Consider the following 16,723-nt stretch of genomic DNA (forward strand, 5'->3'; position numbering starts at 1 on the left):
TTCCCAAAAGAATTTAGACTTAAGAGAACTCCACTGATTTATCATCACACTTCCACACTGTTGATATCATGGACGGTTAAAGAATCGAAAATCAATGCAGCGAAACACATTTTGTTTCAAAACCTGGTGCCTACATTACCCAGAGTGCAACTCCAGGCCTGAGTGAAAAAGCGCCAACATGACGTGCAAAGGTTACAAATGTATTACAATATATTTTAATATGAACAACAGAACATGTTAACAAAAACTTTTGTGCTTATACAACAACTCTTTTTACAAATTACAAATACTTAAAAATATATAAACGTGAAACAATATTTCTATAAAGTTTTATCTGAACTTTTCACATGTTAAGAGTCCTCAGTAAAAGACTAAAACGAACAATCAAAGCTGTTGAACCGGATCAACAGATGCGTCACCACTCGGTCTAACATTTCCACAGAACTATGAACAGAATCAAGTTATGTTCAAAATAATGAACCAAATCATGAACTGCTTAAGAAATATAAAATGTAAAATTAAACATTCATATGCTGAATTAAAAAGTGCAAAATCAGGAGATCAGATCTACGAGTTAAAACTAAAGTTACAAATGTAAAGATCCTGAACTGATCTGTGACTCAGTGTTGATGTGGTTTCTTGAGGGCGAAGAGGAGGAAAACATCTTCACTCTTTTCCTTTAGCTCTCTTCGGTTCCTTGTTGGATTTGTTGAGGATTTTCATGAGGTTTTTGGACATGAAGTACGGCTTCTGTAGAGATCCGTCGTGACGCTCCAGGTCCTCCACTGTGAGGGGGACAAGTTGAAAGATGAAACAGACCGTGACATTTAGTTTCTTGGAGAATTATTATGAGTGTCTCGTCTATTAGCTTGACATTGTCACGTTAAGGCTCATTTATGCTCAACGTCTGATGTGTATACGGACAGACTGAGCCTTCTGTCCTTATTCTTCATTTTGTCTGGATTTAAACACGTCTTCTGAAAGCTTACGGGAAAAACACGGAATAGAGCAGTAGCACCGGAATTCAGGGGACAGACACGGACAAAGGACACGATTGTCATTCAGTTTAATGGCCTCACAGACCAATAACTAAAGTTTACAACCTGGCCTCTTTTGAGTCTCTCTTCACAATCAGCCCTCTAGTGGAAGTTTGTGGGCAGTGACGGCTACATTGTATGAAATGGACGTATCAGCAGCAGCATAAATGAGCCTTTTAAAATGTTGTTTACTAAAGATTATTTGTATATTTACTTTTTCCTCTTTAATATTTAAAATGTGAACATTTAGGTTTTTATTAAACTCACAGAAGCAGAGGAAGAGTGTGTCAACAGCCATGTTGTACACACTGAAGAATCCATGGGCGATGAAGTAGCTACCGAACACCACGGTCTGAAAGGAAACACGACAGGGTGAAACAAACCAACGTGTGAGTCAAAGCAACTTTCAGTTTCGTCTGACGAATCTGAATTTCACTCACAATAATCGGCATCCAGTAGTAGTTGAGGGTTTCAGAGCGGAAGGTGTCGCCCGGGAGCAGAATTCGTCCAGAGAAGAAAAAGAAAGACAGAACTCCTGGAAAAAAGAAAAGGAGAAGGAGACGTGTTATTTCTGTTTCAGTTATTCTTTCCTTTAAGGCTTGAGTCTTCCTGCAGCAGCCGCACTTTGGATTCTGACCTGGGCCTTTACTGCATATTTCCCCCCTCTCCCCCCATTTTATTCTTACTATCCTGTTTATTCAGGCGAAAACGACTCAAAGAATATCTTCTAAATCGCTACACATGCTTCTCTGTAGTTTTTTTAACATCCTGTTGTCATCCTTACCCACGCCTCCAACCACCAGGAGCTTCCCGAAGAACAACAGCACGTCCGTCACCTTATCGAGAACCACGACCCTGAGATGACACATAATCAGACTCGGTCAAACACTTCTATATGGCAGTTCTATTTTTATTTAAACTGTTTGAGAGAGATTTTGCACGATTATTTTGAAGGAGGAAGTTTGTGGTGCTGTTAAATTGTTCTGTGTTGGACTGAGAAGTGTTTCCCACGATATATTAGTGAGGGTAATTTTGCACTAGACAGTTTTACTTTTACATGAACTGACAACTGAGTATATCTTCATGTTATGGACGAGTCCTGACACAGAGAGAGGAAGCACAAACCTTATTATGTTCCTCAAGAGCAGCATGAAAGCGTTTTTGGCAGAAACACAGAAGTTTTTCCCATAAATGGCGATCTGTTGAGAAAAGAACCAATCACCTGGTGTTAGGAAACAATCTACATGACTCAAATAATATACATTGCATTATATATGAATATATACAGTTACAGTAGAATGTGCATTTGTGTTGTTGTTGTTTTTTTACAGGAGAGAAAGTCAGACTTAAGTTATAGAGGAGCATGTTTTTTGTTTGTCAAATTACTTAAAACATTTAGAGAGTAACAATATGAGTGTGTTCACCATGATGTAAGCGTTCCTGTTGAGGAACTTGATGCACTTCTCCAGACACCAGAAGCAACACTTCATGCAGCACAATATGAAACGTGCGAATGGATTCTGGGCCCCTGCAGGAGAAGGGTGTCGTCATGTTTGCTGTAATTCATTTGATTACCAGTTGACTTCAAACATCATCTTATTAAAACGAGGTCCGTCAGCTTTACCTTTTGTTTTGTGGTCAATATATTCCAGAAGCATCCTCACTACCTGCACCAGGGTCAGGATCAATGCTCCGAATGCCAAAGAGCCAACATGGTACCTGACATATAAAAAAAGTAATACGACAACTTAACTTACAGAAGAATGGAAAAATTACTTTGATACAGAATCCCATAGATTTCAGTCAGTGAGTCTGGATCCTAAACTGTTGTGTAAACTGTAAACTGCAGGTCTAAAGTGTCCCCTAGTGGATAGAGAGGGAACTGCAGTCAGCCATACCTTTTGTGGGATGCACTATAATCAAGTCATTGGACAAGACAGATCTGAAAATGGCCGTGATTTTATGAGACTGACACATTTATCATCACGTGGATGTAGCTGATGTGTCGGCAGCACGTGAACCTACCTGAGGGAGCGAATAAAGCCGCCGCACACAGGGAACATGGGGATATCGTCTGGTTTACTGAAGGCCCAGTAGTAGGAGGCGAAGGCCCCAGCCAGCGTGCACTGCCCCAGGGCAATGACGAAGTTCACACACCAGAGGAAAGCCACCGCGTTGTAGATCTGCAGATTGAAGAGGTTCCTCTGCAAGAGACCCTCGTCGTTGTATTTGATGAAGATGCAGCTGGCTGAGGGGCAGCCTGGGTAATCTGACGAGGTGAAGTTCTGAGGGCAGGAGATGGAAAAGTGAACAACTCAGAACTCCTTAGCTAAGGTGATTGGACACACACACATTTTCACAGCTATAAATCAGTTTTTCATGTGAGGAAAATCTAGATATTATCACTTTGTCTCATGTCCTGTGGTCTCACCTGAGGGTCACAGTCCTCTGTGCCATTTACACTCTTACATTCACTCATTGAGGAGTTGAGAGCCACCACTCTGTAGATGGGACTTCCTGACGTGGCCAAATATCTACATACATTAGTTTGTAAAGGGAAGAACTGATCCTTTTGATTATTGAGGCGATTGAATGGTGTTTTATCAACAGTCTGTACACAAATATATACACACACACACACACACTAAAGGATACAAAGCAGTGGAGCCCCAGTAAGTAACACACACCATCAGGAGGACAAAGGTGACCAGAGGGTACAGCAGAGTGGACATCATGTGACTGATCGCCCTGGGAAATATGAACACACACAGCATGACGTCATATATCATCTTCAAGATACAAATCAATCTGAGGGTAATAATGACAAATACTAAATAAGTGGAAATGATTGTTGGTAATCCTTAATATAGTAAAAAAACACTTTAATTTAACGATGAAGTACATATTCAAGATCAAGATTAAGAGCTTGAGTTCTGAAGTACATATTCATTTAACAGATACAGTTTCACTCACTTGCTGGACTCCTGGATGAGGGCGATGGCTATGCGGATTCTGTTTCGCAGGAAGATGAGCGTCAAGAGGATGATCGCCTCCATCACAGATAGGATTATCACTGAGGAGGAAGAGGAAGAGGAAGAGGAGGAGGAGGAGGAGGAGGAGGAGGAGGAAGAGGAGGAGGAGAATGTCCTATTTAACCATGCACCAAACTCACATGCAGTCCAACTGTGGAAAAAAACTCAAAATGCATTTTTTTGTATACTGTCATTTATCTCTTATTCAAAATAATTAAAACTAGCATCTGCTGCCCTAAACATAACTATAAAAATATGAAAAGCTCCAACATGAACTACATACACAGTAGAGATGTAAACACCACATGCAACTTGACTCACCTCCTCCATGTACATGTATTTTCCTGAATCCTGAGTAAATGATACTTGATCATAACATCGCACACAGTCTACCTCACCAATAACCATCTAGTATACTGGTATGTTTAGTTTTTTTTTGTAGAGGTCTGTTTTTGTTTTCATGTAAAACATAAACGCCACAAATTTGAAGTCAAATTGTATTGAAAGCATTTTGAACTCACAGAATGCCAGCCAGGTTTCTTGGACTTGTAGGTAAACGTTGAAGTTGGTGGTGAAACCGATGTCGCTGATGGTGGCGGAGTTTTTCTTGTAGTTATCATACTCCCAGTAGCAGTGCCAAATCCCTACAAGACAAAGACTCAGGCTTCTACAAAGGTTCGAATGTGGGAAACAGTTAAAAGTTCTCCGGTGGAGAAGTTTACCATAAGCTCCAGCTGCCAGGACTCCTACGATGAGCACCCACACCATGACGGGAGCAGTGAATCTCAGCAGCAGCAGAAACAGCAGACTGACTACCATGGCTATGAGCAGACCACTGAGAGGAGAGAGTAGGAGAAGGAAGACAAGAAGGTGGACAAGAGGGGGATGGACAAGTTATGCAAAGATACACAACAAGACAGGACAAATAATCTATAACCCTTTTCTAAGTTCTATTTGTGTGTTTGTCAGCAGGGGGCAGTGTGAGGTGCAGTTCTGAAAGGCAACTCACATGAGGATCCACGGCCACGAGGATGCAAAGTCCTCAAAGATCCGGACACCGACTTCTCGGGCGTTGAAGCCGTTCACAATGTCCCTGATGAGACAAAAAGCCGAAGTGAGCTGTGACGGTGAGGGTTTTCCATTCAAACAGTGAAAAGCTACAGAAACTAACCCAGTGAGGAAACAAGTGTTTTCAAATACAAAGAAAAACACTCCAATACTTTTAAAATGTTAAAAGCAGAGAGTGTATATGAAGATGGCCGAAATGACGGCTCCCCAATAGTGAAGCCAAAGTGTCTCGATCACCCCCTGGTGGCTGGATGCAGTTATAGGTCACAAACCCCACCTCCTCCATGCTATCAGCCAAAATACAATGTACTACTACTACTACTACTAGTACTACTACTATTACCACAACTATTCTAACACGGCAAGTCCTAAGAAAATGCCGGCTACACTACAGGGAATCACAAAAACTCACGAAGCTACCCACCATGAGCTGGTGATGAGGAGAAGAAAGTAACAGGGTTATTTATACGAGTTATTGAAGTGCAGAAGTTATTTTTTATTGAATATGAAGACGTCTGGATCCGTTGCATCTTACCCAGTGCCGTTCTTGATGAGGTTGATAGTGTCGTTAACTGAGGAGGGCAAACCTGGAATATTCGAAAATTCCGCTGGGATATCGGCCAGTTTGGTGATATCAGGCAAACATCTTCCCAGAACTAACAGCGGAGAAAACAATCAAAAACTTAAATCAGTGGTTATAATTATGATTCATCATTAGACCTCATGTTTAGCAGCAGTTAATAGACTAAAATCAAACATGATTTAATTTTAGTGTGTGTGAGCAGATGCAATCACCAGAGGTCGTAGGCATGTAGAAGTACGGACACAGCTCCTTGTCCACGATGTCTTGAACGCTCTGTAAAAATGTTAAATTATCATGTTAAATAATCAGCTTTTATTTCAGGAACAAAAAACATCTATATAACATTTTGTGAGTGGATACAATCTCCTGTGAGATTTGTGTAACTGTCTGATGGTCGCAGCAGAATCAAGTCCAGCAAGTTCAAGAGTAACACTGAACAGTGGCTCAGTTAAAAAGACTTAGAAGTCATTAAAAACCAGCGTTTATCTCCAATATTTAGAAGGAAACTTTTAAATATTAAGAATTTTAAGCAGGATTTGGGGGATTTATTACAGCAGCAGCTCTTCTGATTCAGGAAGCCGGGGATCATGGGTAATATCCACTGTTCAGTTGTGTTTGAGTTCAGCGAGTGGGACTTTGCAGTCAGAGCAGCTGTCAACACATTCACAGGCTTCTCTCAACATGAAAACCACAGATTAAATCAGACTAAATCAACACATGAGGCAGCAGAGGGCGCTGTTACTCAGTAAGAGTTACACAGTGTTGCTTTAAAGACTTTCAGAGACAGGTACTGCAAATGGCAGCAGAATGGGACTCACCAGGTCAGTATTTGCCAGATCTAAAGATGGCACACAGACGCTCTCATTAAAGGCCTTTGCTGCTGTTTGACCTGGAAGATAATACTTTATCTCCAGAGCCCAGAAGGTAGATGGACATTTCTCCACACAAACCTATGTGCAATGACAAAAAAAAAGATAATGTCTGCCACACTGGGAGAGACCAGTAAATTGTTCAATATCATTTAAAACTTGAAAATCCAGCAGCCTCCTGTACCTGTGTGGTCGGACACTGGAAACCCTGAAGAGAAGCTGCCATGACATTGACAGACGTGGCACAACTGAGGATGTTAAAGTAGAACACGTTGGGTTTGTCTCTAAAGGGGGAACACAGAGTTAGTTTGATTTTATAATCCAGACATAGGCATATTTATTCCATCTAATATATGTAAAAAAAACTAAAATCATATGAAAAGGTAAGAGCGGGATTTAATTACTTATTTGGCCCAATGCCACAGAACCACCCTGTGGAGTTTCTGGGATAAAGAACGTGCCTGGGATCGCCATAGAGCCAAGCTGATAAAGACAAAAGACAAACACGTGAAAACCGTGATAAGAAGAGAAGAACAAAAGTCAATGACGTAAAACAATTCAATTCTGGGAACCTCTCACTGTACTGTAGCTGAAATACAAATACATGTTTGTCTACTTGCATTTAGTTTTAATTGCATGTACCAGCTTTTAAAATATCACTTTATTTTATTTTATTAATATTATTCAGATATTTGTATCAAACTTTATCAACATATTAACGAAAAATCTAAACAGTATGATTTCCATTGGTTGGCAAACTGTTGCCAATTGTTCATTAACTTTTATTAAAATAAAGTATGTGATACAAATATTTGCAGTTTAAATATAATTAATAACTATTCTGTTCACATTATTTGATGCAAAAAACTTCATCTCAGTCTGGCCACAAGAGGGCAAAAAAAGTGACACCTCTCTTGTTTCTAAGCAGTTTGGTTTACACACACCTGTTGCTCTCTGCAGTGGACACAAGCCTCTGTCACATTAAAGTGATATAACACAGTATGTTTTGTTTCTTAACTATTTCCTCGTGTAACAGACACATTTATTTATAACATCTGCTGATGAGGAATAAATCCAGATCCTTAAGTATCAGCAACGACCAGTAGATTCCTCCACTCAACCTCAACTTATCCACCTCAGCCGACCGGTGGTTTTGATCGACCTCCACAAGAGGAAATAGCTGATTGTTACTCTGCCACTGACACACATTACTGCCTCGCCTATCAGCCATCTGTTGACCCGAGATAAGAGCCAGTGCTCCGAGTGTTGGAATGAGTTTGATAACAAGGCAATAAAGAGCTTCCCCGGCAAATCAGCTGTTTGTACACAACACACAGCAGTGAAGGCTTCGTTCAATTAAAGACACGAATGTAGAAACTTGAAACCTGTAATCTACTCGACATGTCAGATTGACATCTTTAAATTCTGAGTACAGGGATTGCGAGAAAGAGAAAGAGGGTGAGAAGTATCCGGTGGGGGTTTTAATGGAGCAACCTGATTGGGAAACAACTAACCTTGTTTCCCTAAATACTGAGCATGAGTATCTTACCTAATATCCCGACCACTACGTAGCCGAGGAGGACGACCATGAACAGGACACAGCAGATGATGTCCGTGCACCCTCTGATGGAGAGAAACAGAGACAGCAGCAGGTGTCAGTGAGCCGCCTGAGCTTTGCATTGAGGTTTGCCTCGGGGGCGACAAACGTGATTCCATCAGTCAACAGAGATTTAGCAAACACAATGTCAAGCTGTGGAAACTCAAAGACAGAAACAAGTGCATCAGAAACCCTAGAGCCAGAAGGATTTGGGATTGATTTGGGCGAGTGGCCAATGAGGCACGCTCACCTTTTCTTAATGGGTCCATTGAAGCCCGGGTCAAACTGCGCTTGTTCTCCTGGGGAAAGAAAAGAAAAAACTTTATTCAGTCTCATAAAAGTCTTTTAATCTCTACTATACTGTGACCTTGACTGACTAGTGGTGCGTCATAAATAGGTAACTTGCTTGTTTGTTTTTTTATATTGTCAGGGACACATAAGTTAATCACCTGGCTTTTCTTTCCTGAAATTTCACCTCAAGAAAAGGGGTAGATATGGTAGTGGTATTAAATCAAAAATTATAAACTTTAGGAAACCAGGGACTCCTTTTAATTTGGTATAAAAAAGAACTATGTGAAACATCTGTCAACAAAGACAGGTTGTTGCGGTTTCTAAGCAATAAAGAATCTTCTTTGGGTTAATGAACAGTGCGATTGAATTACAAGACATTTTTAGAGACTAGAGAAGGAGTCATGTATGTTTTTATGGGTTGGCTGCTCACCGGAGCTTTACAATATAATAAGCATGTCAGAGGCCGATAGATTACAGAAAATAAATGACTCCTTATTGTTTCCTGGAACAGAGAGTTTCGAGAAACCAGAAAGAACAAACAATGAAATCCAGTGACACACCAAGCTGCTCCAATTTTCTTGAAACTTGGTGGAAGGGCGGGGAGATTGCTCACACCTAAGAACAGGTTTAATCAGGTGCCGATTTGCATAGTGATCCCGATGTATCTGACCTCGATACATGTGCAATGTGGTGATTAAGTGGCTGTGGTGGAGATGTGCGTTCTCTGAGTGATGAAGGTACAGAGGATGCAAGTGGAGGAGCAGGATTTCACTGGGAGCTCGGTGATATTTTAATGAAATTTGAATTCAAAGTATTGCTTTTAGACGAGGGAGCGACACGAATTGGAAAAACTGTGTGTCAATAAGAAAACCTTGTTAGAAGAGATTCTCAACTGACAGCATTCCTGCTGTCGGATCTTTGAGGCTCAACCAGCCTCCAGTGCATTATCCCGACAGACAGGAAGAACACAGCAGAACCAATCACATCAAACAGAAATCTGACAATTCAGATTTACATCCACAGACGTTTTGATGAACACTTCTTGTGCCACTTTTGGTTTGAATTTGTCAAATCATTGTAACGTAAAATGTGTTTTACTGTACTTCTAGAGGTGTTAAAGTCTATGAATACAGTTTCTCATTTATGTTTAATTGTACAGCAACACATTTACATTGGCTCTTCAGTATGACGAGAGGAAAAGAATGTGTGTTTCATATTTGGAACGTGCTCCGTTCATTTGATTGGTTCACAGGAATGCACATTTATCCAGGCGGCTCACCAACTATAATCATTTCTCACTGAGGCTGGAAGCGGAGTTATCTGGACTGGCTGACATTTGAATAAGAGCAAATGGAAGCTGTGTCAACACTGCGAGCAGACTCTCACATCAGGATACAAACAGGATGCAGAGAGTCAGTGTCTATTCCTTAGACTCACACGGTCCCACATGCAGGCTGGTAAACAAACGTGGCACCAAAAAAAACTAAGACACAGATCAAACCAGACTCTGCTTACATGGAGCAGTGGTGCAGTAGGAGAAATGGATGTGTGGATAAAATTGTTAATTTGGAGGAGAGGAGGAGCCAGTGGACAGAGGCACAAGGAAGTAGGAATTAAAAAAAATGTAAAAAAAATGACCAGACATGTCATGCCACCAGTGTCGGATTTCAGCTCTGCTAGGATACCGCTGTAAAAAAATGCCTCACTGTGCAGGACACATAAAGGACTTCTCTGTTTTTATGCTCTCATCAAAAGTTGTCACAACACTTTAAACCTTGAACCCCACAAAGGTTTGCTTTTATTACTGGGATTTGCAAAAAAATCCTACATGACAGCGGGGGTGAGGGTCATCGGGTGACCTTGGCTACAGAGGAGTGACACAGGAGAGGGAACAGGTTTTCTTCTGTCCGAGTCAAGCAACACAAACAAACATTTGTGACAAAAACCAGAGGAACAGGTCACTTGACCGAAAAGATAAGTGATCGAATACTGTACAGACTTTGAGGTTTATGGACAAACCACACCCTTTCCCATACGTCTGTAAAAAGAAATGACAACCTAGTTAATGAGTACTGACCAACAAAGCCAGTCAGACAGTCGTTTAAATTATATGAGGGTCAGGGGCACATTCATTTAGAGGCGTGAGTGATCTGACTCCTGAAGCTGTTCCGTGACTCCTGACTACGTTTTGTGTTCAACATGTCCTGTTAACAGGCCTGACAGCAGCTGAAAGGATTTCTTATCACTGTAAACATTCAGATAACACGGAGCTGCAACTACAATCAAACATTTTACTATGATTTTACTATGACCATTTCATTCTCAAGACGGTGTTTTCAAAATCTCCTAAACCAAAATATTTAGTTTATAAGCGTATGTGACGGAAAGAAAAAGCAACAACCAGGAAAAGTTGGTCAAAACTGCTCGACAAACATTAACTGATTCATCTCTAAGTAGAAGTAGTGTCTGTTCATGTATTCAGTAAAGTGTCCACCAGTTCTCAGGCTTTATACGTTAGCTTTATTAACAAGCCTGTGTTTTAAACATCGGACTCATCCCCTGATGCCTCAAGCAGCTTTTTACCAAATTCTCTGGTCAATGATTTGCTGCAACAAACCCAAACCTCACTCGTTTCCTGATGCTCAGTGTCGACACTAACTAACGAAACAGGATAAACAGCGGGTTTGAAATGTGTAACTGTTCCAAACACGCGGCATCAAAGCCTTGTCTCTAGTCAAAAGAATTTCTACTTCCTCATGAAGGCTGGTAGAGAGGAAGCAGATTCCTAATTAGAAAACATGGTGATGCGATAAAGGAGAAGGGGGATTTACGTACAAGAAGAACAGAGGTTTAGTTGTCACGGTTTGGCCACGATTAGCAAACAGTCCGCTCTGACACTTGTCGTCGCCTTATTTCTCAGGAGTTTTCAGAAGTTATTTGAGGAGACGTGAAATCCGACTTGATATTTACTCCCAGGGAGGGTTTGTTATCTGTAGCCTTGTGAAACCTCCCAGACAGTCAATAGACTTCATCGATACACAAACAGCGCAGAGAGTAAACAGGGATCTGCTGAACACACGACACAAAATCTTCACAGGAGCATCTGAAACGTCTCAGCATCATCAGCAGCACCAGTCACAGAACTACAAGTGTCTCCTCACAGGAGAAGTGATCTGTTCCACATGTTACTGGGGTTCTCTATCACAGCGGGAAACTTGTACTTATATCAGCACGCGTGAAACAAGTAGTAATCTGTGTATATCACAGCAGCAACCATTCAAAGCCTCAGGGATTCTGAGGCAATACAAGAGGTGAATAATTGATTTACACAAAATCAATCAGCAACTATTCAGATAATCATTAAAGTTATGTACAAAACAAAAAATACATGAAGCTTTCCTGCAGGCTTTTCTTACATTGTATGTACTGATTGATTGATTATAGAAAAGTAATAAGACACTACTCAGTACTGATTCATCAAACAATAAAAAAAGAAATTCTGTGGTTACAGCTTCATGATTGTCCAAGAACCTCGACTGTGGGAAACCGTGAAGGTCATTTATGACATTAACTCTGCAGAATATGAAAGAATCAAAGGAATTTAACAAGTTGCAACCAATATTTGTTTTATCACGTCAGAAAATAGTGAAAAACGCCAAAGGCCAAGGTGACATCTTCAACTGTCTGATAAATAGACCAAAACCCAAACCTGACAGTGGAGACCAGAATTATTCATATTTAAGAAGCTGAAAACCAAAAACGAAATGACTGAAAATGATAAAAACCAATGTGAAAATAAGCAAATATCAATCTTTACCATCTTCTGTCACTGTCATTGTCTTTTGGGATGTTAATTTAGAGGTGAGGGGTGTTCAGCTGCAAGACGCAACTCTACCTCTAGATGTCACTAAATTCTACACACTGAACCTTTAAATACGAGAAAAATGGAAAAACTAATGGATGATGACGATACTGGACTTTGTACCTGAGGCCAGTGATTCGTTCTTAATCTACTATTTCCTACTACGCCCATTTTTATTTGCGGTTATTGTCATTTTTGTGTCTCTGCGACATAAAAAATAAAATAAAAATACATACATAAAACCAGTGACGTAAACACTGTAGATTTCAATAAGATGGTTATTATATGAATTGTGGAAACTGTTGGGTTTCTTTATAAATGAAATAATAATAAAAAACGACGTTAATATGTTATGACTTGGCGTTTCAAATTGAACTGAATTGAATATCTTTTATTTTAGCTTATTCATTTTTTGCCTTGGACGCACTTTGTTACCGTGTTTAAATAAAGTTCATATGACTTAGCATTAAATTTAATTAAATGTGGGCTAATGTAGCGATGACAGTGAAATTAAAGAATACTTTAAATCAAACATGCGACTCAAACATCAACACAAACATCACACGGTTCGTCTGAAAACACTCAAAAGTGGAACATGACAGAGGTTTAGTTGTGAGTTAGTTGTGTTGTGTTGTTTGTTTCCAACGTCCGGTAACTTAACGGTAACTTACCGAGTCACACGGGGAGAACTCACCGTATTCTGACTCCGGGCTCTGCTCCTGTTTTTTGCCCATGTTGACTCCACCTGTTCTCCGTCAGCTCCACGGACCACACGTCGCTCCTCACACCTCAGACCGCAGCGAACTCCCGATGCGACGCGACGATCCGAGCGAACATCGTAACTAAGGGAGGAGGAAAAATCTTTTGCGCTCCCCCCGACGCGCGTTACTAGGCAGTGACGTCACCCGCGCACCTACACCTGCCGAGGGAACGCGCACCTGAACCAGCGCGCGGCGTCGGAGAGATCGTCTCCCGGCGAGAGGAGTCACTCGTGGATGAAATGTCGATGTTTCACGAGGGATCACAGTGTATTTTACCCCCCCAAAAAATACTGAGGTCTACTATAAATACTACCTTGTAATACTTGCACTACCACCAACAGTGTTACTTACATTTTCTCCTTTTTTTTTTGCTTTCTAAATATTTTGGAGCATGGTGAGAGGAAGCCTGTGACCCAAGGATTCCATTGCCAGCAACTGCTGTATGTACAGTAATTGCACATGACAAATAAAGTCTTGAAGTCTTGAAATACTATTTATACTTTTATATATACTCAAGTTTTGATTTATTTGTCATAATGCAAGTGAACACAGGGTCATAAGTATAATGAAAAGGTGTTGGACAAGAAGGAACCGCTCAGCTCAACAGTGCAACTTACTATAAAGAAGTCAAATTCAATAAAAAAGTGAAACTATATACCTGTACATTCAAAGGTGCAGTAACGTTCGTTGCAAATGAAGTAACACTAAAGGCATTTGTGAATGTTCTATATGGCAGTTATTAGATCCAGAATAAAAATACTCACAAATGGCTTTTTCTTAATTCTAAGGTCATATCATCACTGTACTTTATTCTATTTTCTGTTCATTATTTTACATATTTCTATCCGTTTTATCATTTTATTTTACTCCTTCAACCTATCTATATAGTTCTATCATATATTTTTATCTCTTTGCCTCTTTTAGTCTAGTCTTATTAATATGAAAAATATAGGCTTCATACCCAAACAGTTTTTAACACAGCCTATTATAAGATCAAATAGAGCTTTATTAATCCCAAAGACAATTGGGGACGATCGAGACGTTTTGGCTTCACTTTAGGGGAACTGTCTTGTCGTCCATCTTTATATCCAGTCTGATAGAAACACTAGCAGAGTGAGACCTCTTCCTTTTACTTTGATCTCTGACTTGGCCAGTGCATCTTCCCTCTCTCCTCTTGCTTTGATTGTGGCCTTTACACGCCCCCTGTTGTTGGCATCATATAATAACACCATTATTATTATGGTATCATATAATAACACCAGCAGGTAACAGTCGACATATCTTTTAAACCTTGATGATATATAAACTAAAAAAATTACACAGCATAAGGAGAAACTTTATATACCGTTGAAATTGTATTGCAGCTGTGTTTAAGGAAAGAAGAACTGTCACTTCTTACACGAGCCCAAAGATCAACTCATGAGCTAATTTATTACACTAGATGTGACAAAAGAACAAATGTATAAAAATAAAGAAAATATAGCTAACACAGTCATCCAAAACAACACCATCTCTCAGGTCCTCATTGAGTCCAGTACGAGCTGGAGGCCGACTCATTACTGTACTGTGGCAAGAAAAGTGTGTGTTCGTTGGCACAACAGAAAATACATGTTATGTGATGGCGGATTCCTAATGCACAAACTTCATGTGTCAAGGCAAATGTTCAGAGTGAGATACAGTAAAAAATACTGTACGTACAGAATCACAAGACCTCCTTGTTTTGTTCAGACATAAAACACACAACGTTAAAAATGTTAAGGCGCATGTCCTCACCAAAATATCACGAGTCGAAAAAAACAGCACCATGCATCAAATACAGAATTTTAAACGTGAAAAAAACATAATGTTGTTTTTTCACTGCCAATGTGCGGAAGAAAAAAATGAAGAGGCTAATCCCAAGGCCCCGTAGTTGAGTGTTTTAAGAGTTTCCCAGAATGGTCATCCCACAGTCAGCCGCCGATTCTGGGCAGGCCTCCAGCCGAGCCAGCCTACTCTGCTCCAAGGCGATGGCCTCCGCCGAGTGTTTGCATTTCTCTGATCCACACTGACAGGTGAAGTACTTGCTCTTTATGTCCCAGAAGCGATCTCCATAGTCAAACCTAATGAAACAGACAAGGGCAGTCAACTCAGATTGGACTCCAGGGGAATTATGTTTCGGAACAAATAAAACTTTACGTGCAAAGTTTCCACAATTCAACGCAAATGGAAATAGATGGAGAAAAGGAAAAAGGGACGGATATGAAATTAAGGAAGAATAAAAGAATATGCAGATGGCAGGATGTAAACGAAGAAATGATCATAAATGTCACGACTTCTCACCCGAGCTCTTGTCCACTGAGAATGTCTCTGGAGCTGAAGAAGGCGATGCGGGGGAATCTCAGGTCCTGGTGCAGCATGAACACACGCACTGGGATGAGGTTGGGGTCACACAGGTGGTTGATGAAGCGGCTGATGTTGCCGTAGTAACGGGCATCGATACAATACACTTCCCCGTCCTGCACAGAAAAAACACACAAAAAAGCGAAAACCTGTCAGACCAAACATCCTGATGTCTGCTTTCTCTTTCCTGTCAAAGTAACATATCGGAAAAAAGCATTTTATGTCATCTGGTAATTGAGCATCAAGACTGCACCGTACACACTGAAGTCTGCTGTAAGCTAAAAAATGTTTGCTACTCAGCAGTTGTACACAGAATCTTTTCGTCTACTCCACAGGATCAGGTCTGGTTTGGTTATTCATTACTGGTTATACAGGAAATGTGCTGACTCCTCGACCTCAGATGTTTTCTGTAACTGTCATCACCTTGTTGTCCAGGTCGAACAGGTAGGAGTCGTCTTCTCTGACGTCTGCCTCTGCATCAGAGATCAGCTCCCCAACGTATCTGTGTGGAAACAGGACAGAAACTTTTAACCTCAGACCTTCCATATAAAAAGGCAACCTGTTGTGGATTTGTTTTTCTTACTCGCAGATGAAGCTTCCCTGGGGAATGTCCTGCAGAGCTCGGACCCCCCATCCCATCTTCTCTGTCCTGTAGAGCTGAAGACGAACTCTGATGGAAAAAGAGGCCAGGAATAAACAGCTAAACCTGCTGCTGATAATAACAACAGAGCATGAATATCTTAACCTTACATGGCACATGGTTGATGACCATTATGTTACATGAGATGTGCTTACTTGATGCCGGCCTGCACCACCCGGTTCTTGCATGTCCGATAACAGGAACACGCCATGTTGCATTCGAATATAAGAGGAGGTTCGATTTTGTTGAACTCTTGGAGCAGCCGCTGGTCCTGGGAACAGAAAGAAGGAAAAAGCAAGTTGATATTAATTCCACTTTTTAGGCCCCTCAGATATCAGACTTTAAAACCAAACCCTCATTAATTGTATTTGCAAACTGTAAGATACATTTTTGGAGATTTCCGTTAATATTTTACTCTGCTGTTTCTACAGGTTTTCTAAGTAAATCACGTCCTACATCTGCATTTACCTTGTCGTACCAGCACCGGATGCTGAGCTGTCCACAAAGGCAGTTACTAGAAGAGCAGTCGTCTGTGCAGCTACAGTGCTGAAGAAAAGATAATCATTTAACAAGATGGAATTTTTACAGAAGAGGATTTAGTGGC

General features: G+C 40.6%; 3 protein-coding genes across 8 annotated transcripts in view; 1 reads left to right on the forward strand and 2 right to left on the reverse strand.

The window, feature by feature from the left end:
• On the reverse strand, nt 1–13,254 carry slc44a4 (solute carrier family 44 member 4). Its single transcript, XM_034599126.1, has 22 exons — nt 13,034–13,254; nt 8,437–8,485; nt 8,139–8,212; nt 6,994–7,072; nt 6,774–6,873; nt 6,539–6,670; nt 5,933–5,993; nt 5,673–5,793; nt 5,079–5,162; nt 4,792–4,904; nt 4,591–4,713; nt 4,011–4,110; nt 3,693–3,785; nt 3,469–3,571; nt 3,063–3,322; nt 2,662–2,756; nt 2,462–2,565; nt 2,163–2,236; nt 1,822–1,892; nt 1,478–1,572; nt 1,305–1,389; nt 1–785 (listed from the first exon to the last, which is right to left on the reverse strand). Exons 1-22 carry the CDS (start codon nt 13,071–13,073, stop codon nt 667–669), a joined length of 2,175 nt encoding a protein of 724 aa, XP_034455017.1. The 5' UTR covers nt 13,074–13,254; the 3' UTR covers nt 1–666.
• Nucleotides 4,952–16,723, forward strand: part of LOC117770085 (zinc finger and BTB domain-containing protein 12-like) — a 24,363-nt gene continuing 12,591 nt past the window's right edge. The window contains exon 1 of the mRNA XM_034599136.1: nt 4,952–4,962. The gene's annotated coding sequence lies outside the window, so the exon portion shown is untranslated. The remainder of the gene's footprint in view (nt 4,963–16,723) is intronic.
• Nucleotides 14,491–16,723, reverse strand: part of ehmt2 (euchromatic histone-lysine N-methyltransferase 2) — a 9,981-nt gene continuing 7,748 nt past the window's right edge. For 2 of the 6 annotated variants that reach the window (XM_034599116.1, XM_034599113.1), the window contains exons 22-27: nt 16,588–16,665; nt 16,275–16,390; nt 16,063–16,149; nt 15,903–15,981; nt 15,420–15,595; nt 14,491–15,199 (exon numbers count right to left, since the gene is read on the reverse strand). In XM_034599116.1, coding sequence (XP_034455007.1) covers nt 15,019–15,199; nt 15,420–15,595; nt 15,903–15,981; nt 16,063–16,149; nt 16,275–16,390; nt 16,588–16,665 — 717 coding nt within the window. In that variant the 3' untranslated portion in view covers nt 14,491–15,018. The remainder of the gene's footprint in view (nt 15,200–15,419; nt 15,596–15,902; nt 15,982–16,062; nt 16,150–16,274; nt 16,391–16,587; nt 16,666–16,723) is intronic. The other 4 variants (XM_034599119.1, XM_034599117.1, XM_034599115.1 and 1 more) reach the window with 2 other exon arrangements.

Source organism: Hippoglossus hippoglossus, chromosome 11 (genome assembly GCF_009819705.1).
Source record: "Hippoglossus hippoglossus isolate fHipHip1 chromosome 11, fHipHip1.pri, whole genome shotgun sequence".
Lineage (NCBI taxonomy): Eukaryota > Metazoa > Chordata > Actinopteri > Pleuronectiformes > Pleuronectidae > Hippoglossus > Hippoglossus hippoglossus.

Excerpts from the sequence above, each read along its gene's own strand:
- slc44a4 (XM_034599126.1), bottom strand. The coding sequence starts at position 13,073 with ATGGGCAAAAAACAGGAGCAGAGCCCGGAGTCAGAATACG. Across the intron at positions 5,994-6,538 it reads ATCTGGCAAATACTGACCTG|AGCGTTCAAGACATCGTGGA; the intron begins GTGAGTCCCATT and ends ACATTTTTACAG. Across the intron at positions 3,786-4,010 it reads CTCATCCAGGAGTCCAGCAA|GGCGATCAGTCACATGATGT; the intron begins GTGAGTGAAACT and ends CATATTTCCCAG.